At 38.9% G+C, this 27781-nt stretch overlaps 1 protein-coding gene across 5 annotated transcripts in view; it reads left to right on the top strand.

Moving 5' to 3' along the window:
* Positions 1–27781, top strand: part of CNTNAP5 (contactin associated protein family member 5) — an 884209-nt gene that overhangs the window by 735454 nt on the left and 120974 nt on the right. For all 5 annotated transcript variants that reach the window (XM_055262660.1, XM_055262659.1, XM_055262661.1 and 2 more), the window contains exons 18-19: positions 17136–17375; positions 25352–25576. In XM_055262660.1, the coding sequence (XP_055118635.1) occupies positions 17136–17375; positions 25352–25576 (465 nt within the window). The remainder of the gene's footprint in view (positions 1–17135; positions 17376–25351; positions 25577–27781) is intronic.

The raw sequence follows: 27781 nt of genomic DNA, 5'->3' as shown, positions 1-27781 counted from the left end.
AACCCTACAAGATCACTGTGTGACCATGCCCAGGAAAAATTTCTCTTTTATTTTAGATCTGGGATATGATCAAAATGTCATAAATCATTTCTGATGGTAAATTTCATTCTATACATTCTTTTTTTTCTGGCTTCATCAGCTACATCAAGTTAAGATAGTGCTAACCATTAGCAAATTTTGAAGTTGTCCAGATTCTGTACATTTTCTTTTTGTAATATTGTCTTCAGATGTCCACAGACCCCATTTGTTCTTCATCATTGTAATATAAATCTACTCCAAGGGACAGGACAGGTCAACTCTTTACACCTTAGTGCGTGTGGACTCTAAGTCATGGGCTGCCCTTCCAAGTGCTACCCCAGTCCTGATAATTATTGATATCCATGCAATGATATAGTTGAGCCATTTTAAAGGGATTTTCATCATCACTAACATGGTTGAGAGAAGAATGATCCCTTTCTAAAGGGATCTATCAGGGGCCTCTTTGATGCTACCCTGAAATCATAGCACTGGGGATCAACCTGCCACAGGCTGTTCATCTGAACTGGCAGCTGCTGCTGGTGGGGGCCTGGAAAGATCCAGGCACCCTTCTTTAGTCATTCCTCACTTCTTTCATTCCGCTAATAGTCACTGAGCATCTACAACTGGTCGTTATCTTGTTAGACAGTGGGTATTGAAAGATGAATTGAGCACTACCACTGTTTTTCAAGGAGTTCATAATCCTCTCGGGTGTGTGTGTGTGTGTGTGTGTTTCACAGAGAAGAGAGCATGGGGTTTTGGGAGTCTCTCTTCAGTGCCTGAGCCTTAACTACATTTATATTGGCATTTTGTTTCCCTTGTCATAATTCTTACATTTTGTTAAACATAAGGGAGTGCGTGTATATGTGTGTGTGTGTGTGTGTGTGTGTGTGTGAGAGAGAGAGACAGAGAGAGATGAGAGAGAGAGACTAATACAGGGTGAGCCTTATAGCTGTAGTTTTAAAAAATTAACGTAGGTTGAGGAGGGCTTGAAAAGCTTTAAAGTACAAAATCGAGCTCTGAAAGTTAAGAAATATTGTCAATACTACCAAAACGAAGAGTGTGCTTTTATGTAAAGCTTGGAGTTCAGATGTTTAGAACAGTGATGTAAATAAGTAACAGAATTTGTCAGTCTACCCAGATTTAACTTTGTTTCCTTTTTTGTTTATTTATTTTTTTTGCCAGCTCCCACACTACATAGCTTTACTGCTAGTGATGAGATGCCACCAGCACTCAATGGAAGTTTCTTACTTGCTTCCTTTAAATTTAGGTTTGTGCAACTTTTAACTCTGAGGAAAGCAGTCACTAAAATCACACCAGCTAAAAGAAAATAAGTAATAGAGTGTGAGGATGTCATATTCCCTTTTCTTAACAGGAACCAGATTTCTTTCTTTGTCTGTCATGTTCCCCAGATCCAGCAGAAGCTAAGATATAAATGATCAAAACAGTTTTGTGATTGCAAGTCATTTGCTTAATTAATAACTCATATATGTGATATGATTCACTATTGAAATATTTTAAAAATTTATATTGCTGTTTTAATTCTATTTAAACATCACATTTTGATGGGTGACTTCTGAGGAAGGTTGCTAGTCGTCAAAATCTAATATTTTTTTGGTGGAATCAAGTCAAGTGTTTCACAATTTTCATAAATTATATTCCATGCCAAAGTTTAATTTATCTTCAGGCAGTATTTATGAATCTTTCTGGCTGAAAGGTATATATAAAGATGGAATAATTTTTTTACCCTTTCATGCAAATTTTACGTAGCTACGAAATTATCATATGGACTGGATATGTGATAAAGTTCGTGCAAGTCAAAAGGGAAAGGCGGCAGCTGTGTTTCATGGCAGATTTCTATCTGCAGACGTTTCGGTTAGATTGATCACAAATGCAGTGAGCTGTAAGAGCATGTTGATGGGTCTGGAGGATATAGCTTGCTGGTGCTGGAGCCAAGGTCAGCTGTGGCAAGAGCACCTGCTTCTGCTATGTTTCTCTCCAATAAGTCCCATCTCAGATGTTACTCTGCTTTATTGAATTTGTCTTAATGTACTTGAAGAAGAATAAAATGCAGTTGGAGGTCACTTTAATGGTCTTTCAGTTTGAATTTTCCTATTTAGAGTTCAGTGATATGCCCATTTAGAAATGTCAGGTAGCCAACAAAGCTGAAGTCTCAACATTTCCATCTTGCACAATTCAATTGTTCTATAAATATATAGATGAATAAATAAGCATTTTGGTGCTTAGTTATAGTCACCAAAATGAACAATTGCATTCTGTATTATTCAGAAATTGAGAGGCCTTGGATATTTATATTTGCTAGGCAGGAAAAGATATCATTGGCATGTGCTTCTTTACTGGAATAGATTGAGTGTAGCATTACTTAAATATTAATTTGGATATGTCTGTCTAGATATCTTTGGCCACTGAAGGATCTTTCAATCAAAATGGAGCATCCTTCAGCATTGTAATCACTGACACAGCTGCTGTGGTCATGAGTGTTTCCTGAGTACCAGAAATAGGCTGCGTTTTTAGAATAGGATGTTCCTCTCAGCACTGCCCCTGTCATTGGAATGTGACAGGTTGAAGTGCTGATACATGAGTCAGTGCATACTGGATTTCCAGAATCAATACTTTAACTTCAGGCTGTTATATCATCATGATGGTTAGGGACATTTGCAACCATGCCATTTCACCAGTCACATTTCTTTAACAGAGCAGGAGACTCTTCACAACATGCAGCTTCTGAAATGTAAGCTGCAAGCGTGTGGCATTCTCACCTTTGGAACGGTCAATAGTACCGCCCCTTCTGCTTTGTTATTCCCCACTAATGTGTCCATCAATATAGGATGAGGCAAGAAAAATCCAAGATCCAATGGAGAGATCGGAGTATGCATTCCTGGTCAGATGCCAACAAGCCACAGGCCCTGGGTAGAAAACTAACTAGCATGAGTGTACTATTGTCTTTATCTGCAGAATGAAAATGAAGAGACTGTAACCACTCTTCTAAGGCTTGAGGATCTGCTATCTGCATGTATAAATTAGGAACAACTGTCACACCTACCATCATGCCCATGTGTATGTAACAGCAAAGAAAATGTCTCATTCCCTCCAAACCTAACACAAGATCTTTCAAAATATGCGGCAATTATAGAATGGAAATTTTGTGAAGATGGGGGCCTGTGAGTCTCATTTTATGACTCTATTTCCTTCTACTTTTTATTTTTCCCATGGGCCTACTTTTTTTTTCTTGGCCCCACTGCTCTATTTGTGTCAAAATAAACTGAAGCTACTCCAAACTTACAATCCCCTGGGGAAAATACTACACTGACTTGATAAGTCACAACATTGGGAGAGATCCCCCAAAATTGCTGTTCTTGCTTCCAGGCTGGTAGGGAATTATTATTCCTATTTTCAGGTGAAGCGTGTCAAACTCATTGAGGTCAAGGGTGAAGCCAGGCAGGCTTGGTGCACACATGTTAATTTTGTGCTCTGGCACTTCCTAAACTCTTGATTTGCGGCATAATGCAACACATAGATAACTGGCCCCAGTCTCCTCTTGGAATAATAACTTATATTTTACTCTTGTGAGTGCCTCATGAAGATAGCCGTCCTGAAGCACGCCTGTAGTGCTTTCCATTAGGCATGATGTCATGTGTCTAACAGTATAGGAAGAGATCTATATTCTCTTCACATTGAGAAATAATTGGAAAATTAGCTATTAGCATATTTTTACATAAAGCTGTTGTGCATGGAGGATAATAATTATCATGACGTCAACGGTGAAACAAAAAGTGAAGAAATAATTGTCTTTTTAACATTATATAAATCTCTGATTATGTCTACTATTCCCATAAAAGTGTATTTTTTTCAAAGTTAAATAATATATTAAGTATGCTTCAATTTTTTTAGGAAACATTAATGTATGACTTTCAATGTCCCCTTACCAATTACATAAGGGAAATTGTTCTGGTTGGTTTAAGAAGATGGTAAGAGACCTCTGAGCGCTAGCAGGCAGGCCCTGGGACTGCCTCAGTAGCCACATAAGAAACACTAGAAGAGCACCCAGTGTCCACTCAAAAATGCTTCTTTAGTGGAAAAACAACAACAACAACAACAACAACAACAACAACAAAAAACGATGAAAAACACCTGGGTTTGTCCCTAACACCAGTGCTCCACAAAATCAGGTTCTTGTAGCTTGAAAATGTTTGAAAAAACATTAGTTCTGTTTTTATATTCAGGAGAAGTGAATGATTAAATCATCCTTTCAGCAAAATTTTGTCTCTTCTTGAGGATGTTGAGAATTGGATACATTTAACCCATCCCAACACCCATTTTAGTGTTTTCTACCCGGTACTACATATTTTTTGAAACAGAGTCTTTCTCCGTTGCCCAGGCTGGAGTGCAGTGGTACGATCTCAGGATCTCAGCTCACTGAAACCCCTGCTTCCCAGGTACAAGCAATTCTCTTTCCTCAGTCTCCTGAGTAGCTGGGGTTACAGGTTCACGCTGCCACATCTGGCTAATTTTTGTATTTTTAATAGAGATAGGGTTTCACCTTGTTGCCCAGGCTGGTCTCCAATTCCTGGGCTCAAGCAATCTGCCCACCTTGGCCACCCAGATTGCTCCCTACTATTTAAGACACACTTTTGAAACGTTTGTCTACAACTTCTTCTGCTTTAATTAAGCTCATATTGTGATCTTTTGGTCTCTGTTGGATTGACAATGGACAATTGAAGCAGAATGGAGGGGTGTGAGAGTGTGTGTGTGTGTGTGTGTGTGTCAGGATTCATACGGTCTTTTTTAAAGGAGAATGCAGCATGGTATCATCTTCTCATGCAGCTCAGAAAGAGAGGTCCCAAGCTTCAGACCTCACAAAAACTCAAAGTTAGAAGCAGTAATTTGATTCTCTTGGCACTTCCACTTGTCAACATTTATAACTCAGTAAAGAAAGAAATCATTAGCAGAGCATCATTTATGTGAAACTGGCATTCTAATTGTAAAAAGAAACTTAAGGCAGATCTTTCTGGACAATAAAACAGTTCTCCCTGGACATTCAAGGATCCAATCTGAGGGGCAATTGCAGGAAAGAAATCAGGCTGCCCTGGAGCTAATATGACTGCCACATGCTGAGTAGCCACAAGGGAAGCTCCCAGTTGGAAAAGAGCAAACCAGAGAGCAGGCTGAGGCTGCAACACTGCCTAGAGCTTAGTGAGCTGGTTTCCATTTCTCTGAGTCTGCCGAGAGGAAGCAGATGACTCAGAGGAGGTGAGAAAGCCCTTGGGCAGAGTAGGGGATGGGAAGTGTGTCAGAAACCTCCAGTAAGTCCTACTGGTGGAGTTATACTCTTCTCATTTTGTTATCAAGTTTTTTTTGAACACATGCACAAGTGGTGCCTCAGCCAAAGCTTCATCTACCTCTTCCATGCACAATGTGTCATCATCGCCTTTGAGGGTGGCCTTGCTTCAGTTTCAGCAGCGCTGGCATCATTAGCTTCATCAATACCCAGACTGAGTTTGATCATCCTGTCAATCCTGTTAGCACGTGTCTGGGGATCTTCCACACTCAAGCCAGAAGACAGGAACACAGTTTCATAAACCAAGAAGCAACTTAATGGAAGAAACTCTCCAAAAGAGACTTGTTTTCCAAAGAAAAGTATAGTTCAGAGCAGGGAAATTATAAGCCTACCTAGGCATGTTGTAAAGCCATTCAAAAATAACTCAGAGAGAGGATTCTGAATGGTAATGTAGTGTCCCAGTCACATTCTGCTTAAAAGGATTGTAACAAATAGAGACAAGTTAAAAAGAAAAAAACAAGAGTTTCTTCTGAACCTGGAAGAAAGGGATGTGGATTCAAAGCTGCTTCAGTAAGGAAGGTGATTTTGTAGAAGAGGAGGTAAGAAGTGCCATGCTCCAATTCAGCTTCCAGTGTTATCATCCCTGTTTCAAGGTAAATAAGGATCTGCTCTCAGGCTCATCTTCCATGTGTAGAGGGGCTTAGGGACCTGTGGTAGGACCTTGTAATCTGCTGTCCAGGTCTCCCTTCAAAGAAGGACTTGCCCTGTGGCTGGGAGTGCTTGTTGGTGGACAGTCTTCATCTGTCTGCACCTTCAGAAGCTGCCTCAGCTGCAGAGAAAGCCTTGACCAAGGTCATGTCCTTTCCAGGGAGATTCACATCCAGTGAATGAGCCAGAGTACAAAGGCACAACTATTGGGCCCAAGAAGGAACATCTCTGGTTATTCGTTCTGGTTTCAGCACTCCTGGTGGGACTGTGCTGGGCTGATGTTGGGCCTTTACCATAGTTCACTTCTCTGCCCATTCATACTTTTTTTTCTTCTGTCCCACCATAAGTGTGGTTTCCAAGGTTTCCCCTAAAAATATCCTGTACCCTTAACTCCATCACAGAACTTGCTTTCTGGTGAACCCAACCTGAGACAGAATCAGATACATTTTTCGTGCAACTTACACACATGTGTGCACGCTCACACACACACAGACACACACACACGCTTCTTTTAAATCAAATTAATTTTCTTAAGTGAAATTTATTTTTCATTTCTCCTGAGAATTAGCTATAAAATAATGCCTCTTCCCCTCCTACTTTCCTTTTCTAAAACACTGTTTCATGCTAATAGGTTATTAAGACCAAGTTTGCATGGTTTTGCTTCATTACCCTTTAAAGGTCCTGGTACTCAAACTAAAAGGAGCCCGCCCCTACCCCGATCTACCTGACAGACTCCTCTTCATTGATAATGCAGACTTTGATGAGTCAGATGTACTATCTCCTCTCAGGGGAGTCTATCCTGGTATACCCCCCTATTTCTGTGAGCACACACAATACGCCTGATTATACTGACCTGATTGTTGCATCTCCCCTTTCTAGGAGTTTCTTTGTGGGAAGACATAGTGTCTAATTTATCTTCACATCTCTGGGACCAGTAAAGGTTTTCTAATATATTTAGTGTTCAATAAAAATCTAATGGATTAATGAAAGTGAATGAAGGCAGAGCCCCCCGTGCCGTCCATTCCACTAGCGGCTTTATGGTATTCGGCAAGCCACTTACTCTCTCTGAGCCTCAGTTATTCCATCTGCCCACTGGGCTTAATAATAATCAATACCTTGCAAATCAGTTTCAAACATTGAATGCAGCAATGGATGTCCCTGTTCCACTTGGGATTTTCTTTTAAGGGTTCTTAAATAAGAATGGCAAGCAAAAGATTGTTTCAAATGGGAAATGATTTGTGCCCTCACCCCAGTGGAATAATGAGACACTCCTTTTGGAAACTCAGGGGTTTTGACATTTAAAGGACACACTCAATTGGTGTAATGGCTCCAGGGGGAAAGATCCCTCCCTACGCTGGATTTTACTTCTTCTCACAAATCAACAGAAATTTCCCCACACACTAGTGTACTTGGAGTGTGAGTGCCTCAAAAGCTGAATGCAGGTCCTTATAAAGGGGAAAGTTTCTTGCCATTTTCTTGGCCATCGACTTTAAAGATAAAGAGATTTCAAAACCACATTTTCAAATTACTATATGGTTCACATACGCCTGCTTCAGAATTGTTATTGCTAAATTACATTCTCACTGCTATTATTTTCTCCCGATCTGTTCAATAAGACAGTTTTGGGTTGTTTCTCCAAATCAGAGAGTTGTGTCCAATCTGGCAGTGAGAGGATGTGCCCAGACCAGAAATGGGACCTTTACTTGTTATTTAAGGATACCAGAAATAAACTGAAAGCTGACCACACTCCTCACACATTTGCAATGCCTTCTAGGCAGTCAGGATTTTGCCTCAGCCACTGACTTTCTCTTGGTCTGGACTGAGAATAAAGTGCAGCAAAAAGCCAGGCTATATGATTGTTTTAAATTGAAATGACTTTCTTTAGCAGAATTTATTCTTCATTCTCCCAGCGATCAACCTCCTCCTTTCCTACTATCTCACCCAAAAGAGTCTTTAAAAGCCTGTGGGTGCTTAGATGGAGTTTGGAGCATTTTGCAGGATGAGGAGTGAGGGGCAGTGGTCTGATTCTGCATTTCCACTTGCTTTTATTTGTCCTTCATCCTTTTCTCCCCACTCACATTATTTTCCTTCCATAATTTACTGAGCAAATATTTTCTGAGTGCATGCTCAGTCAGCCCTGGGCTGGGCAATGGGGTCATGGAGATAAATAAGATCCATTCGCTCTTTGGGAGGTACAGGCTTGGGGGGGGGGGGGTGAGTTGGATTTTCTAGTAAGTCCTTCATGCTGTGGTATGTGGTATGTATTCAAGGCGGTATGAGCAGGGAAAACTGGATGCAGCTCCCAACTCCATGCAGAAGCAGGCCCCAGACTCTATTTCCCTTAGGTTGTGTAATTACTTATTTCCTGCCTCTCTCTTTCTTATATTGGTGAAATAAGATTAATTTACAGTTAGTACAGTGTCTAAGGAAATTGGCCCTTGGAAGGCAGCCTGAGACTTGTGTGCCCACTCAGTGTGTAGGAAGCAGATCTCTTACATTGCTAAGCCAATCGATCACTTATTCAAGTATCTGGGAGGACATCTGGAGCCCAAATGCCTCAGGACCTAACACTGACCATCCTTCCGGACCTTGCTGTCTATTTGGGGTACTAGACGCGGACACTGCGTTCCCTGCCGCCATCTACACTGCACCGGAGCCCTGCTTTGGGCTCGGGTTTGTCTTAAAATAGTGAGATGGTGCTTGTATCGATGACAGAGTCAGGTGCCCTTTTGCTTCTCATTCTCTGCCATTTTCCCACAAACTCTTATCCTCAAGGATCCTTCCTTTTCTACCTTTTATCTCCCATCCTTTCACAGATAAATTAATTCATCAAAAACATGGGGTGGGGGTCACTGTCAGGATGAGGCTGTAGCCCTGAAGGGCAGATTCAGGCTGACAAGGTCTCATCCACACACCCACTAATAAGAAATAGTCCTTGCCCAGAGGAGTGTGCTCCAAAAGCAGTAATGGAGGGCAGTGGAGCAGTTATATATGTATATATGTGTGCATATGTAGATGAGGTTCATTTCTTTTTTATAATACCTCCACTCTCTTAGAGTTTCTGAAGCCTGCAGTTTTCCCCTTTCAGTCAGAACATATTGTGTTATGCGTTTCCTCTGGTTCCATCGTTTTTTATCCTTTTGTTTATCTGCCCTCATTTTTCTCCTCTTTTATCTTCTGCAAAGCCACCTTGCTTCCTTCCATTTATTCCTGAAGGCCACGTAACCTCTGATGGTGCCTGCATGCCCAGCAGGAAAATATGGATGATAATGTGTCCTGCCTGCTTTGTGTTCACAAAAGACTAAAAGCCTCTAGATATTTCAATATTTTATCTTTGTTATTATTGTTATTCTAACTTGTCCCCATCATTATGTATTGTGAAATTGATACCTTTTTCTGTACTAGAAGGTCATGTGGACCTTAAACAGTAGGAAAGATCTAGCTTGAACCCAGTATAGGGGAGGCTTCAGACCAACCACAAGCCATAGGTAGAAATGGAAAGTGTAAATCAGATTTCCAATAAGTATCCCAGGACTGGGAGAATTTTAGTTCAATTGCTCACATTTTTTTTGTCATCTGTAGTTTGTAAAATAATCACCGGCATTTAGCATACTGACCAAAGAACTTAAAAAAAAAAAGCATCATTCTGAGAATGCAAACAATTAAAATTTAATTTATTGCTGGTGGGAGTATAAATTGAAACAGTTAAGACTGTTTTGCATTATCTACTAAAGTCGAACATATGCATACCCTATGACCAACAGTTCTACTCCTAGGTATACACCAAAAGAAATATGAACCATAATAAATACAGAAGATTACTTATGGCAGCACTATTCATAATTGCCAAAACCTATACTATGCCCATTGAGAGTAGAAAGTAAGATGATTTATGAAATGTTTCTCACACCAGAATGCTGTACAGCATCCTTTATTAATACGGACAAATGTCATCAATACAATGCTAGGCAAAAGAAGCCAGGGTCAAAATAGTACATGCAGTATGATTCAATTTAAATCATATTCGACCTCTGATTTCAGAAACAGGTTAGTGGTATTCTTAGAAGGGGTGGTTGGTAACTGGAAGGAAGCTTCTGGCATGCTGGTAAAATTCTGTCTTTTGATCTGGTTGCTAGTTACTTTGGTGTGTTCAGTTTGTGAAAAATTATCAAGTCATATATTCCTGTGCACTTTTGCATTTGTTCTTGAACACAAGAAACAATAAAACACAGTACTAAACACAGCCTCAATCACTGAAGTTGAGTTTTCTCATCATCATAAGTTTTAATGGTTTTGTAAGTAGTTCCCAAATAGAATTACCATGACTTATTTTTCTCTTTTGTCAGACATTTCCCTCCCCCAGTCTGTAACAACTATTTCAAAAGATCAATTAAGTATTAATATTTCTGCTTGTAATCCTCCTCCGAGCTCCATTTTCAGCTATTTTCTTTAAAAAGTGCAATGAAGCCAGTAATAACAATGCTTTAATGGCTCTTGACATGGATTGATGAATTATTATTCACAAGTCTTTCACAACATTTATTTCTACCAAACAAATAAGGAAATTATTTTAATCTGTTAACAAAATTCAAGTTATCACTAAGCTCTTTTCCAGTTTCCTGAGGGGGTTTGGCGTTTGGTTTGAGGTGTCAAAATTTGTGGTGAGGATTAAATCAATGAAGCATGTAGAGGTTTTGATATTAAATAAATTCTTCGTTCTGATCACTATTATTATTATTTTACATTTTGGGCATCCAGTTGATACTACCAGTATTATTAAATAGTGTATGTTTAGTGATTCCTGAGCAAGAAATTTCTCTATCTGGCAAAACTCAACCAGATACATGCCTTATCCTTAAGGAAATCACATTTTGAAATTAAAGTCTACAGCAGGATTTCCTCCTGGTACCAAGATTCTGCCAATTGGAGAACCAGGGCTTAAAAAAGAACATAATCAATAGTTAGCATACTTGTTTTTATTCATCATGTATATGTTAAACCTTCTGCCACTTTAGTCAAAAAGTCTGCCGCTTTTTGAACTCTAAGTGGTAAATGCAGCTGAACTTCAGTAGAAAACAAGCTGCTCCATGTTCAAGGGCATAAAAAAAAAAAGTAAGGCAGGAAGAAAGGGTGGGAGGGAAGAAGGGAGAATGGAAAGGTGGCACTGTACTAATTTTTGTGAAATAAGAGCCTGACCTGATGCAGTCTGTGTTTTTCCAGGGGCTTCTCTGATAATGAGTTTTGCTGGAGCATGTGCAGGAAAGAGCAGACACACATGACAGAAATAGAGGCTCCGCGTTTGTGCTCAAGGAGGGCACAAGGAATTGAGATGCTTCTCTGAAAGCAATGAGCATTTGTCCAACTGACACATATAGGTTTTCAAAGACAGGCTTAGAATGATGATAGTGAAGTTTTTAAGAGTTGATTCATACTCAGTCCAAGGAAACATCATCATAATGAACCCACTTGATACCAAGGGCCAACTGAAGAGTATCATACAAAATTGCTTCTAGCTAGGCCAGCCAACTAATGGTCTAAGTTGTCGAAAAGACTGATAGGGAAGCTGAGAGAATAAGTGCATGCTGGTATATTATTTGGTGAAAGAAAACACGTAAGAGATAAGAGGAAGAAACTGGAAGAATCACTTAGTTGTGGTATTGACCCAAATCGTCTAATATTCATCTTAGAATTTTAGGGCAAGGAGCTACATGCAGGCTTTGAAGGTCACCAGGTCCAGTGTGATTCCAGGCTTTGCTACATAAAATCTGTTTAATTCCCAACTCTGGCCAAAGCAATCTCTGACGCTAAGTTTTCTTAGGCAATGTGGATGTTGAGTTTCTTAGGCAATGTGAATGATATGAAGAATACCTTCTTTCCCACTGACGATTTAATGAGTTTAGTATAAATTTCTAGCCTACAACTAGTATGACTAGTATGTTTAAATATTGTTTTTAGAACCAGAGGCACTGCTTTGGTCCTCAAAGAGCTCAGATATTAAGGCTGAGAAAAAAAGAAAAAAAACCCTTGACCTTCTCTAAGTATAAAACTACATGTTTTTTGTTCTTCTAAAATTACAGTGAACTGTATACAAGAAACAAACAATTAAAAATAAAAGTATATTAGAGCAACACGGGAAAAATTAAATACTTGCAGTGGCCAGGAAGGCAACATGAATGAGTGAAGTCATCCTGGTGGGGTCTGTGGTCAAATGGAGAGTGCATGCCCTGTCTTAAAGGAGCTGACCCCAGTGCAGCTGAGAATTGCCATGCAAGAAAGCAGGTTCATTTTTAAGAGATGTTCTGATTTTTCAATGAGGAACTAACTAGAATTTTTAGAAGTATTTTTTGTGTTTTAAAAAATTGACAAATAATTAAAATAAGTAAATGTTCGGTGGGTAGAAAGATAAATGATTAATAAGTTTATATGAGTTCAGGTGTGCATGTCTGCGACTACAGAGGTAGTGTAGGACAAGCAGTGGAGTGCATGGGGATGGATAACATACTAGTAAATACAACATATGTGAAGAGGTGCAAAGTCTAGATAGGCCATGTGGCATGAGAGCCACAAGTGGTTCGGAATGCTTGGTGCACTGAAGTCAGTGCAGGGAGTGTGGGAGAAAGAAGCTGATGAGGTAAGAGGAGGCCAGATCTTCCTTGCTGTGTCAGTTGTGATCAGGAATTTCAGCTTTATCCCTAGAACAATGACTAGTTTCCTAAGGGTATCAAACACGTACAGCAGAATCACATTTTCAAATTTGCATTAATTCTGGCCACAAAATGGTGAATGGAAAGGAAGAGCAGGGGCTGAAGGTAGCATGTTTTTGCAGGTTAGGGTGACAGAGAATATACTGAAAGAGGTCTCCAGGCATAGAAAGAAGCAGACAAGCTGGCCATGGTGGCTCACACCTGTAATCCCAGCAATTTGGGAGGCCAAGGCAGGAGGATTGCTCGAGCTCAGGGTTTTGAGATAGCCTGGGCAACATAGTAAGACCTCATTTCTAGTAAAATTAAATAAATAAATAATAAAAATTAATTTTAACCAATTAGCTGGTCGTGGTGGTGTGTGCTTTTGGTCCCAGCTACTCGGTAGGCTGAGGCAGGAAGATTGCTTGAACTTTGGGAGATGGAAGCTGCAGTGTGCTATGATCACACCATTGCACTCCAGCCTGGATGATAGAATGTGACTCTGTCTGAAAAATAAAACAAATAGGCAGGCAGGAAGGAAGAAAAGAAAGAGGAAGGAAGAAAAGAAAGGAAAGAAAGAAAGAAGAAAGAAAGAAAGAAAGAAAGAAAGAAAGAAAGAAAGAAAGAAAGAAAGAAAGAAAGAAAGGAGAAAGAAAGAAAGAAAGAAGAAAGAAAGGAGAAAGAAAGAAAGAAGAAAGAAAGAAAGGAGAAAGAAAGAAAGAAGAAAGAAAGAAAGAAAGAAAGAAAGAAAGAAAGAAAGAAGAAAGAAAGAAGGAAAGAAAGAGAAAGAAAGAAAGAAGGAAAGAGAAAGAAAGAAAGATAGAAAGGAAGGAAGAAGGAAAGAGAAAGAAGAGAGAGAGAGAGAAGCAAATGGATTCGGAAACAGATTTCTGGGAGAGGGAGAGAAAATCCACAGGGCTGGAGTAGGGGAGGAGGACAGTGAGAGAGGAGGATGAGGGAAGATTACTGTTGCCTTTCTGTTTCTGTACAATAAGTTTTACAGAAGATTCATGCCTCCAACAACTCTCTATACATAGTAGGTAAGAAGGGCTGCTTTTAAAAAATTATTCTCTTTATAAAGAAAAAGCAAACTTACTCCTAGTTTTCTTCTTTGTAAAGACTAAAACAGCCAGGTAAAAATGGAAATTTAGTTCACTGTGCAATTGAGTTCATACCTCACTGTGTCATTATGTTTTGTCAGCATCTGTAATTGAAATAATTCCCCAGATTTGTGTCACTATCACCAGGCTCTATAAGTCTCAAACCTTAAGGAGTGCATTTTTGCCTGAGAAACCACCCAACCCAGTCATCTTCTTCTCTATTAATAAAGTTGTTGACTAAGTCACATGCAAGAAAATGTGCAATAGATCTTGCATTCTTCACTTCTGCTAACAGAAAAATGACACTAACAAGATATATGAAGAGTTATTCAAATCCACCATGGGGAGTGACTACAAAATGAGAAAAACAAAACCAAACAAAACATTTGACTACCTAAATCCTCTCCTCTTTATTCTACACACTCTCCAGGAAAGAAATAATGAACCTTCCTCTATGATCTGCTTGTGTTTATAATTAATTGATTTATCTTGTGGTTAAAGAGATTTACTTACCAAAATTGAGACAGGAGAATGCAATTTGGGTTTGGCCTCCTGGCCTGCTTGGGTATCACTTATGGGAACTAAAAATAAAATAATTGAACACATATTGTATTCTATAAATCATTACTTCAGAATGCAAGATGAGATCTATCCCTTAGGATAAATGTCTTTGGATGTAGCAAGTGAATGTCATACATATATTTATGAGTCTGCTGACCTGGTGGGATTTTGGAAAAACAGCCCTTCTCTCCCCACTCTCCCCTGCCCCATGTCCCCCTCACATCCTCCCCATTTCTAATTATTTCCTTGCTTTCCTCAAAGCCATTGACCCACCATTGGGCCAGTCTGACTAATGCCAGGAATTCTTTAAATTATCTATTCATTCCTTTAACTTACAGCTTTGTTTCTCACTTAACATCTCTATTCCCTGTCTAAGATTATGCATTTCAATTTCTCATCTGATGCACTTTGATAAGGACACATTTGTATCTGGTCATTTGCCAGACAAAGATTTAATAAACTTGTAGAATAATTTCTAGAATGAGGCTCAGATGAGAGATCTAAGGGTACAGAAAACGAATGACAAGTTGGTCCTGACCTTAGTATTTTCCCTTCCACCTTCTCCTCCTCTCCATTTAGTACATCTGGTAGACCTCAAAGATCTGTGTGTGGCTTTCACTCATCCATATGTATAGACTTGAGCCTGAGGATTTGAAACAAAAGTTGTGTTCTTTAAGGCCGTTCTGTACCTCCACCTCCCCTGGGTTCTCCCAGGAGTTTCAGCACCAAATAAATACCTTATAATGGGACTTAGCTTAATTTCCTGGCTTGTCTTTCAACACACATTTTTCTGATATCAGAGGGGTAGGCTGGTGGAATACTGGATTTCTGATGGGAACAAAACACTCTGAAATATTAAATCTGCTTGATTCTTGAATAATTTTCAAGAAACATATAAAATCTTTCTGAAATCTTTAAGATATATCCTCAGCAGAAAGTTACAAGCCTATTGTGTATTCCACAAAAAAGAAATCTGTCTTCTAAATCATAATGTAAGAATAAGCTCATTATTAATCAGCTTAATTTAAGGATTAATCAGCACATATATATTAAGGACCTGGTTCTAGCCATTGTGAAGGTGCAAGAGAAGGCATAAAAGAGCAGCAGTGATTGAACAGGTATTGTATTCTATGTTATTTTCTTTCTTTTCTTTCTTTTTCTTTTTTTCTTTTTTCTTTTTTCTTTTTTTTTGAGACAGAGTCTCGCCCTGTGGCCCAAGCTGGAGTGCAATAGCATGATCTCGGCTCACTGCAGCCTCCGCCTCCCCGGTTCAACCTATTTTTCTGCCTCAGCTTCCTGGGTTCAAGCAATTCTCCTGCCTCAGTGCCCCCCGAGTAGCTGGAATTACAGGCGCCTGCCACCATGCCTGGCTAATTTTTGTATTTTTAGTAGAAATGGGGTTTCACCATGTTGGCCAGGCTGGTCTTGAACTCCTGACCTCAGATGATCAGCCCGTCTTGGCCTCCCAAAATGCTAGGATTACAGGCATGCACCACCATGCGAGGCCTATTGTATGATCTTAATGAAGTCTCATTATACACCGCACAATAGATTGATTTTTATTTTATAGATCAAGTAGCTGAGGCTTAGGTAATTCCATGGTCAATATGGCTAATCAGCAAGTGACATGAGTTTGACTCCATGTCTATCTGGCTCTGGTCTACCCACCTTCCACTCTACTGCACTGCACTGTGCAAGCATTAGGAAGTCTACTGAAGTTTTCTAAGTTGGTGTACCTAACAGCTTCTGTCTAACTTTGCCAGAAAGGACAGTCCCACTCTGTGCCTTCCACTTCAAATGAAAGTGTGCTTGGCCGGCGCGGTGGCTCACGCTTGTAATCCAGCACTTTGGGAGGCCGAGGTGGGCGAATCACGAGGTCAGGAGATCGAGACCATAGTGAAACCCCGTCTCTACTAAAAAAATACAAAAAATTAGCCGGGCGTGGTGGCGGGCGCCTGTAGTCCCAGCTACTCAGAGAGGCTGAGGCAGGAGAATGGCGTGAACCTGGGAGGCGGAACTTGCAGTGAGCCGAGATCGCGCCACTGCACTCCAGCCTGGGAGACAGAGCGAGACTCCGTCTCCAAAAAAAAAAAAAAAAAAGAAAGTGTGCTGTGGACTGTGTAGGAACTTTTTTTTTCACAAGAAACATGGCCATCTGAAGTTTTGCCATTAAACCTGTAAAATATAGGAACTACAATCTTTCACTTTTTTTGTGTGTATACGGAAAGAGCTTGAGGGAGGGGGTTCCCAGCCTAGAAGGATGTGTATTTTTTTCCTAACTTTTATTTTAGGTTCAGGGCTAGATTTGCAGGTTTATTATGTAGGTAAACTTGTATAACGTGGATTTGTCGTATATTTTGTCACCCAGGTACTAAGCTTAGTACCCAATTGTTATTTTTCTCTGATCTTCTTCCTCCTCCCACCCGACACCCTCAAGTAGGACCCAGTGTTTGTTGCTCCCCTCTTTGCATCCAAGTGTTCTCATCATTTACCTCCCACTTATAAATGAGAATATGGGGTATTTGGTTTTCTGTTCCTGCTTTAGTTGGCTAAAGATAGTGGTCTCTAGCTCCACCCATGTTTCTTGGACATGCATTTTTTTTGAGGCCCTTCGGAATTCCAACTCTCACTGGAAACTTTAATAAAAAAATTAATTTAGACCTGCATGACAACAGAGAACTACTTAACTCTTACCCATGCCAGCATTAAACCTAAATGTATTGAGCCCTATAATACCTTATATTTATTTCCTTTTATTTAACCTCTTAGGGGGAACATCATCCAGACAGAAAGGCTTCCTAGGATGCATTCGCTCCTTACACTTGAATGGACAGAAACTGGACCTGGAAGAGAGGGCAAAGGTCACGTCTGGAGTCAGGCCAGGCTGCCCCGGCCACTGCAGCAGCTACGGCAGCATCTGCCACAACGGGGGCAAGTGTGTGGAGAAGCACAATGGCTACCTGTGTGATTGCACCAATTCACCTTATGAAGGGCCCTTTTGCAAAAAAGGTACCTTAGGCGCTCCTGTTTCTCCTGAGTGCAGTGCTGTGTCACCTACACGCTATGGTCAGGCCATGTGATACTCACACTCTGAGACAGTCTTTATCATCTACTCTCCCTCTGTTTAGAGAGTCTGCATAGTTCTTCAACGTAGTTGCATATACTTGTTGGTATTACGTGTGTTCACTGGCAATGTAACTGAACTGGATGGATAATTACAGGAAAACACCCTGTCCACCGCCAAAAGGCCAGTTAAGTAGAGAAAGAGGTGGATTCACATTTCTGTTGTTAGCTAGATTGTTAGTGAACACATTCATATTTCCACTTCCAATCCCTCAGTCCACAAATGTAATCAAAGAATTGTAGAATCTAGCCCTGGGGGAGCCTCAAAGATACTTAAGCCATCTTAAATTATTTTTTACAACAAAGAGAATATCAGTCAATTAGTAAACACAGTACCGTGTATTTGGTGAAATCTCCCTATTCTGCAGGTGACTTGAGCGAATGTCTGAGGCTTTAAAAGCCCTGTCTGGAAGCTCATATTTAGTTCATTGGTGGGCTGGGACTGAAACACACATGAAAGTCAAAATTTCTGCTTCAGGGCTTTTCCTATACCCCTTCACAATCTCATGAGTTCATTACATTGACACAAATTAATAATCACGGATATACACCTTGGACAAGGAATGAGGATTATTGTGTAAATTCTCTAGATGAATTCAAGATACCTCAAGAAACTAGAAAATCTCAATATTCAGTATAAATACGTAGTGTTTTTCAAACATAAGGAAAAAGATTTGGTGTACTCTCAATTTTTGCAACATTTTAAAGTTTATTTAATTGATGGAAAAAGTTTGTTCAGTAAATAATGTAAACAATATTTCAAGAGCAGCATTTAAATTATTAAAATAAAATGCTTGAATCACTTTGAGATACCATTTACAAACAATCAAAGCAATTATAAATAATTATTCTCAATTCATTAAAGCACATCTTCGAAGCACCTTTACAAAGCAATGGTTTATTTAGTCCAGCTTACTACTATTGGAACTTAGAAACAAAAGGGAAAAAAAGCACTCACTGTTTTATTTGAAGGATACTATAGTTTGAGCCCTCCGTTCATTCATACAGGGGCCTTCTCCTGAATTAGTTTGAATTACTTACTTATTATTGCTGAAGAGCATGGTATGCTTCTTGGGAGAAAATTAATGGTAAAACTTTTCGGGTTAACTGCATGGAAGCTTAAAATAAAAGTTTCAGTTCCAGGGGCTCATATTATGAGCTAAACAAGCAAAGTGCTGCAAGGTATTCACACTGGGGGAAGTCTCTGAACAACTTCCCCTGAGAAGTGTGAATGCTGCCCTTTGAACCATCCCACATGCTAGGAGGAGCACAAACAGAATAAATCCTATCAGACCCAGGCACTGAAATGCACAGGCATTCTTCTCAGCATCTCTAACCAAGTCTTTTGTTTGGAAGGACATGAACAGTAGACCTCTCTGCATTTCTCTGGGGACATTCTTCAAAGATCTCATAGATCATATTGTTCTAAATGTAGCCAAATTTCTTTTTTTTTTTTGGCTCCTTTCTCCAAAACCATTCATATTAATTTTCTTCTGTCCACGGCCCTGTATCTTTTCCCTGCATATGTTGCAACATCTCTGTGCTCCCTCCCACTTTTAATTATGATCTGCCAGTTACATAGGCAAATGTGTGCCTAGCCTTTCCATATGCTTTGTATTTTACTATTTCCAAACTCTTCGTTCTTTCTGATAATTCTAAGAAAATGATTCCCTCAGTATTAAGTCCTCACAATGTATGGAAGATGGCCTTTTTAGTCACATCTTTGAGCCCTGCCAACTGCCCTTGGGGAATATGGCCGGAACTGAAATGGGGAGCCAGCGGCTACAAAATGGTTTTGAACAGAGGGTGGTCTGTTGGGCGACTGGGGCAGCCTTCCATGCTACTTACTATGGCACAGTATATTTCAAGGAGATGGTGTGTAAATACTGAATATATCTTGGATAGAATTAGGGACATTTTTTTCATTACCAATTCGTAGGTCAGAACTATGTTTCATTGGCCATTTTTCCGTTTCTCATAATGGTATGAAGAAGTAATCATCATAAAAAATAAACTAGTAATTAATTGCAACATATATTCCTCATCCAAACAAATAGAGCAGGTATTAAAATCTAAATTTAACTTATTAGGGGTTAATAAAGGTGTACTAATTTGCTAAATGTCAGGAGGTCCATCTAGCTTGTTTTTGGTTCATTTTTTCTCTTTATGACCCTAATTTCATTCTATACGTGAACAAGGTAATATGATTCCATAGCTTCAAATATGCAGCATTTGTTTTGCGCATTTTTTTCTCTCTTTTTCTGTTATTGAGATGTAATTTATAGACAATAAAACCCACTCTTTTAAGGTGTATAATTCAGTGATGTTTAGGATATTCACACAGTTGTATAATCATCACCACCATCAGTTGCAGAATATTTTCATCATCTCAAAAATAAATTCCATGTCATTAGCAGCCACTCCCCAGTTACCTCTTCCCACGTCCCTGGAAACCACTAATCTACTTTCTTTTTCTGTAGATTTGCCCATCCTGAACCTTTCATATAGATAGAACCATATAGTATGTGATCTTTTTGTGTCTGATTTCTTTTACTTCACATAATATTGTCCCAGTTCATCCGTGTTATAACATTCATCATTACTTTATTCCTTTTTAATGGCCAAAGAGTGTTCCATAGTGTGAAAGCACCACAGTTTGTTTATCCATTCATCTATTGATCAGTTAATGGATGTTGGGAGGGTTTTATTTCTTTGGCTATTATACATAACACTGTTATAAATATGTACACATTTTTGTGCAAACATATGTTGTCTATCCTCTTGGATATATACCTAGAAGTGAGATTGTTGTGTCACACGGTAACTATAGGTTTAATCTTTTTGAGGAACTTTCTAACTTTTTCAAATTGGCTGTTCCATTTTACATTCTCACCGGCAGTGAAGGAGGTCTCCAATTTCTTCACCTTCTTGCCAACACTTTTTATTGTCTGACTTTTTGATAATAGACATTTTAATGAATATGAAATGCTATCGCATTGTGGTTTTGACTTGCATTCCCCAGTGACTAATGATATTTGATATCTTTTCCTGTGCTTATTGTCCATTTGTATACATAATTTTTTTGGAGAAATGTCTAACATCTTTTGTAGATTTTAAATTTTTCTTCTTTTTACTCGTGTCAGCTGTAATAATTTGTTGTATGTTTGGAATATAATTCCCTTATGAGATATATGATTTGCAAATGTTTTCTCCAGTTCTGTGGGCTGTATTTTGTCTTCTTCATAGTGTCTTTTTGAAACACTAAATTTTAAATTCTGATCAAGTTCATTTTCTCTAGTCTCCTATCTTTTTTGTTTATACATTTAGGATCATAGCTAAGGAAGCCTTACTTAATCCAAGATCATGAAAATTTACACCTATGGTTTCTCCTAAGAGTTTTATAGTTTTAGCTCTCACAGTTAGGTCTTTGATGCATTATGAGTGAATTTTTATATTTGTTGTGAGGTAGGGGATCCAGCTTTAATCTTTTGCATGTGGGTGTATCCTTGTCTCAACACCATTTGCTGATGTGTGTTTGTTGTTATCTCTCTTATCCCCCCTACACACACACCATTAATAAAGAACCTGGGTACGACTGTCACGGTGTTTTAATTTAAATGTTTTTTCTTCCTAATTAAAATGTAAGATAATTATTTATAAAATTTATTTGAAAATTTATTTAGAAATCTAGAAAAGTTAAAACCCAATCTAAGTACTCAGAAATAATCATTAATAGGGAATTTATACTTCCTTCTAGTTTTTTATCCCCTTGCACTTAATATAACTAAGATAATTTTGCCCATCACATTTTATATTCTGGATTTTCTTTATTTCCTTTCAAAAGCATTTCTGTGTAAGTCACCAATATTTGTTAGCATCCGTCTTAATGATTGCAATATGTTCCATCTGGTGCTACTGCCTTCTCTTGTTTAATCCATCGTATTACCAGAGCATTACTGCTCACAGATAAATCGTGGAGCTCTGGCACCACCCCTGCCCGAGTTAAGGTTCTGGTTCATCTACAGTCCACGTTGTATGACACTGGTTGTGTAGCTCAACCTCAAGATTCCTTGGTTTCCTCATCTATGAGATGTGGGAAGCACAGGACTCTTTCACAGGGAGTTGTGTTTAACATTCGATGAGCGCTCCACAAAGCACATGGGATAGCCCATGGCGTGTAAAGTCTCACTAAATGCTGACTCTTCTTATTGATTGAAATTTTTCAGTATCTAAAATTTTGTGTGTAAATAATGCTAAAATAAACACATATATTGATTATTTTCTTAATAACAATTTCAGTGAAAAAAATAAAAGTATGTACATTTGGGTACTCTTTACATATTGCCAAAAACCTGTCCAGAAATCATTTAATACTTATATTCATTTCAATTTATACCATTTATTTTTACTTTTTATTATGGAAAAATGGCAAACATATGCTGTAGGACAGGGAAGAGTTTAAGAACTCCCATCCACCGGTTATCTAACTTCAACAGTTACAAACTCATGATCATTTTTATTTCATCGATACACTCAAGTCCTATCCTCCACCTTTATTATTTTGAAGAAAATCCCAGATATAGTACTATTTCATCTACAAATATTACATAATGTATTGCTAAAATATAAGCACTCATGATAAACACATAGCCACAGGATCATTATCATAAGAAAAGTATAATAATTTTTGAAATAATTGCTCAGTGTTCAAATTTCCAATTGTTTTATTTTTATTTAGCTTGTTTGATTTTATCTAAATTAATTAGAGCTTGGATGATTTCTGGGTAATTTCTAGACTATTCATTACCCAGGACTGGTCTTTCTGTTTGTTCTAATTCCAAATCTAATTCTACTACTATTATTAAAACCGGCTACTGTTCATTGAGTTCCTACTATGTGTTGTGCTTTTATGTACTTTCTTCCAATCTTTCACCCATCCCAAGACCGAATTCATCCTGATTTATATTTGAGTAACGTGAGATTGAATGGGATCCTGTGATTGCAGGATGTGTGTAGATTCAGGTTTTATCTCCAAGTCTACAGGCCCCATGGAGGCTCAGAGACACACCCTCCAGTACCATCCCATTTCCAGCTCCTTCTCCTACTTCATGTCTTCCACCAATGCCCTGTCAATATGGAGATCTTCTTGCAGGTCTCAGGAGGCTCTGCTCTCAGAGACATCCAGCTCTGGAAAACATTGTCTCTGTCACTAACACATCACACCCAAGGTTAACTTCTATTGGTCCATTGGTATTTTTGTTTTGTTTTGTTTTTGTTTGTTGTTTTGTTTTGTTTTGTTTTGTTTGACAAAGTCTCACTCTGTCACCCAGGCTGGAGTGCAATGGCACAATCTCAGCTCACTGCAACCCACACCTCCTGGGTTCAAGTGATTCTCCTGTCTTGGCCTCCCCAGTAGCTGGGATTACAAGCACCTGCCATCACACCCAGCTAATTTTTGTATTTTTAGTAGAGGTGGGGTTTTGCCATGTTGGTCAGGCTGGCCTCGAACTCCTGACCTCGGGTGATCTACCTACCTCTGCCTCCCAATGTGTTGGGATTACAGGTGTGAGCCACCGTGCCTGGCCCAAATGTTTGTTTTTTTAAAATATGTGTCTTACCATCTCAGAATCTAGTTAGCATAGATTCTTCCACCAAGTGGATGTTCTAGAGGTGTTGTTGATAGTGGCTCGGTGACCTTGGAGAATCATCATGGTCATTAGAAATCACTTTCAAGTTAAGTGTCTTTATCCTTTTTGGCCAGTGGTTTTAGATATTCAGATGACTCAACCCATCTGATCAAAAGCTTAAACTCTTAGATTGTAAAGTATAAGAAACTGAAAGAATAATAGAGTCCAGGTGTATTGCTGAATTTAGCTTTATGATAAAACAGACAATATTTAAACATTAAAAATAACTAGAACTGGGGCTGGAGGAAGAGTGACGACAGAAATTTGGTTTGACATTTCTAATTACAAAATGCTTTTCATTTTTAATTTATTGTCTTAAGTATAAAGAAAAAAGTAGTATCTTGTATATGCCCATATCTATGTTATTCCTAACAGAATGCTCTGAATTTTACTTCCATTTAAGCACACACACAAATACCAAATAAAAGTCCTTTATTTTGTTAACTAGGAGGCAGTAGCTCAAAACGCAGACCAAATATCCCCGAGAAAATTTACTCAAGGAAAATTCTTGAATCAAGCTGTTGATAACCAGAATTCTCACTGTCACAGATGTCTGCTGCATATTTTTATAAACAGGAGTACCAAGGTTGTAACCTGCATGATAAATGCAAAACACTTTCTCTGAACCTTTAGTAAAAATGAACTAGTATTCCCAATCTGCTAGGCAATATGCATAAATATGCAACTTTAATTTTTTGGCACTATTACAGATTGTTACAGAATTTTCACAAGGTGGAACACATTTGCAATAGAATTAGGAAGCAAAAGCCAGGTATTATTATATTCTAGGTGCCACTAACTCAATCAGAGACTTTCATGGGGAATTTGGAACATTCCATATGCCATTTAGGACAAAGGGAAATTAATCATGCCAAGGTGGGTTTATGTTTACTGTGCAGTTTTTATGGCAGAGGCTTGCTACCTGATCTAAGATGCGCTGCACTATGAAAGAGACTTCCCCACACACTCTGTTACTGTAGAGATAAAATTTAAAGTGAACTCAAGAGCAGCCTTCATCTAAGGAGAGTATCTCAGCATTTGGACAGACGAACATTTAATAAATGAATATATTGTATAAAGTCTATTGGCATGGATTCAGGTTAAATTCTCTTCTAAACTTTGTAAGTTCAAACTGTACTGGGCAACTCTCTTAAGTGCTTTACATACATTAGATCACACACATCAGAGAAATACTGATGAGGTAAGTGTTATGATTCCCATTCATCAGATAAGAAAACATTCTCCACAAAGTTCATTATCTTGCCTAGGACCACATGGCCGGCCTGAAATCAAGTGAGACTCCATATCCAGTGCTGAGTCACTCAGTGCTAGTTCCACTACACTAACATGGTAACAGTTGGTGTGCTAGAGCATTCTTCATGGAGGCTGGGTGATTTACAGATCCCACTAAATGAATTTTATCAGTTTCTAGATCCCATATTTCTTCCTGGTGGTGGCAGATCTCCATTCAGTGTGTTATGCTAGAGGGATTGTTTCCCATAGGAAAGCCTATTTACCCAAGTCTTGGTTATGTTTTGGAACTGAGTACCAATGCCTACACATCTAAAAAAGTGAGTTGAAGAGTTGGAGACCTATGCCTTTTGTGCTTTGTCCATAAATTTCTTCTTTGCTGTTTTCATTGTTCTTCATGCTTTACCAACATCATAGAGAATTACTGCTGCTCACCCTAATATCTTGTTCTGTATTTAGAGACCATCCACAATCTCCCTGAGATACCAGGAGAAGAACACAAACTAGAACTGTCAGGTTCTCAGTTTTGGGAGTAAGATGGTACCAGTGTATTTCTCTATGCACTATGCTGGAGGCAGGGACATTTTATCTTTGCTTCTCAGGAAATTAGCCTGGCACATGGTCATTATTTTGCAGATGTATGTGGAGCTGGACTTAAACCACAGGAGGCAAACCTGAGCTTTCTTTTCTGGCTATGCAATCCTGTTCAAGATTTGTAACCTATGAGAGCATTAAGTTTTTCATTTGTAAGTTAAGAATAGTGACTTCTGCCACTTCAAAATTATTGTGGGGAACATGTTGTCTGATGCATGTAATACTCCTCACACAGTGCCCAGTGCATAGGAAAAGAGAAAGCAGTTATGGCTAGCTTGAGCAATGGATCTAAAGGTTTCAACGTGTGCTCTCCCCTCTTATATTTTGCAGAGGTTTCTGCTGTTTTTGAGGCTGGTACGTCGGTTACTTACATGTTTCAAGAACCCTATCCTGTGACCAAGAATATAAGCCTCTCATCATCAGCTATTTACACAGATTCAGCTCCATCCAAGGAAAACATCGCATTTAGCTTTGTGACAGCCCAGGCACCCAGTCTTTTGCTCTTTATCAATTCTTCTTCTCAGGACTTCCTGGCTGTTCTGCTCTGCAAGAATGGTGAGTGTGATGGCATGATGCCCAGTGGAGTCTCAGCCTGGGCTGGAGGGACGGTGCGTGCCCTCCAGAACTCTGCATAATTTCAACCTCAAATTGGTCCCATCTGGGAAGCTTATTTCCAGACTTCCAGCCAAATCCTTGATTATTCTTTACCTTTATGAGTTGCAATTGGTATTCAGGGCCAGTGTCAATTCACCGCTGAAGTCTCAAATGCATTGACTTTAATTTGCCTCAACTGGATAGCAATAATTCTTTATTATTTATTCTGTGCTGGAATCCATTAAGTGCAAAGGAGAAGATCATAAGCATATCTGAATTTCAGAAGGACACTTGCCACATATATTTTGTCATCTTTGCTTCAGTCTTCTTTACTGAGGGCTGTTAAAACAATGAGCATACATGCAGGCTGTATTAATAGAAGCAGTTGTCCAGGTCTTAGAGAGAAGTAGTTAGTATATGAGTCATAACCATGGAGAATAGGTGGCTTGCTTCTGGGAATCAGATTTCTTTTTCTCAGGCTTTTTTTTTAAGATAATGACAAACTGTGGCATTTGCTATTTTGAAACAGAAAGATTTGGGGCATTTTATTTGACAAAACTGTAATACTATTGTTTTATAAATCAAAATGTTATCACTTCCTTTATTTTTATAATTACTCCAACTTGATACAAAATTCACAAAAATACAGGGCAATTTTTTCCTAATGCTAAATAAAAGGATGATTTTTTTAAATTGTATTTATTATTTAAGCTTCAAGACTAGTGATAAGCTCAATATCATAGTATCTGAGGAAGATATCATTTTTCAATTTGCATGGTATCCAATAGGTTCTAGTGCCTAAATTGCCCATTATTAATATAAGTAGTAGGTGAAAATCAGATTTTTGGAAAGAATTTGGGCAAAATGAAATATGAGAAATTGAGAGTGATAAGCAAGATGGAATACACTTCATGCAAGGAATGGTGAACGACACCAGTTAGGATGGCTACTGCGAGTTAAGACTTTCTTCTGATACTGCTTAATTCTACCCTGAAAGGATGACTATTTTTGATATAGTCATGGCAGGAACACCATTAGATCAAAACCTTATGGGGTAGAACATACAATAGTATGATCTCAAAAAACACTGTCCTGTGATCAAGAATACAACTTTTTTCCCTTTGTCATCTGCTGGTGTCATGAGATGGGGCTGGGCCTTGGCAGATTCTGCCCAAGCCATGTCACTGAGTTTCTGCATGGACAGTGGTGAGACTGAGCAGAAAGGAAGCCTGGAGTGTGCCCCATACACAGAGTCCTCTCCAGGCCTTATGAGGAAACTCTAAATTATTATCTTGCTTTATTTTTTCTTTGGTTTATTCCTCTTTGATTCATCTTGCTTTCCAGCTATTTACAACATCAAAAGCCATGAATGATGAATGGGTGTAAAGAAATGATCAAATGCTGAATCAGGCCTGAAGTGAAATAATGATGATGGACCACATGATGTAACAGGTGTCCTTCTAATAGAAAAATAGAAGGGAAGGAAAATAGAGAGAAATAGAGACTAGGATGACAATGGCTCATTCTAAGCCCATCTGGACTTGAAGAATCTACAAGAGAGAGGGGGAAACACTATGGGTAATTAGATCTGTTTATCAATAGTCCTTTATGTGATTATGATTAGGACCATTCTATCAACATAGCAGGTCATAGACCCTGCCCATCAGGGCCTTGTGAGGGTGATAAAGCTGACTGAGGACACTGAGGCATGGAGCAGGTCTTAGACTCTGCCCATCAGGGCTTTGTGAAGGTGATAAAGCTGACTGAGGATACTGAGGCATGGAGAAGTTCAGTAGGTGGACATGCCAATGAGGTAATCTATGGCACAGTGGGGACCAGAATCCAGGTTTCTCAATAGTCAGCCAGCAGCCTTCGTTCTAAGCAATATCATCCTCTAATGATGTCATTGGACCATAGTAAGATGTTTGGTTACAACCAATGCAAGATTTTTTCCAAAGCGTCTTTTGGGTATAGTTCCATAGGCACAATTGTACCTGTCAGGACATGCCTAGGGAAATACAGCTGCCATGAAGACAGACAGTGCATAATGGGTATAATTGTATGAAATTGCACACACACATATATAACTCTATACTGAGCACTATTTTAATTAATCCACACATTTAGTTCTCATCACAACCCTGTTTGATTGATGTATTGTTATAG

The sequence above is a fragment of the Symphalangus syndactylus genome, chromosome 22 (genome assembly GCF_028878055.3).
Source record: "Symphalangus syndactylus isolate Jambi chromosome 22, NHGRI_mSymSyn1-v2.1_pri, whole genome shotgun sequence".
In the NCBI taxonomy this organism is placed as follows: Eukaryota; Metazoa; Chordata; class Mammalia; order Primates; family Hylobatidae; genus Symphalangus; species Symphalangus syndactylus.
This window is presented reverse-complemented; position numbering and strand designations above follow the sequence as displayed.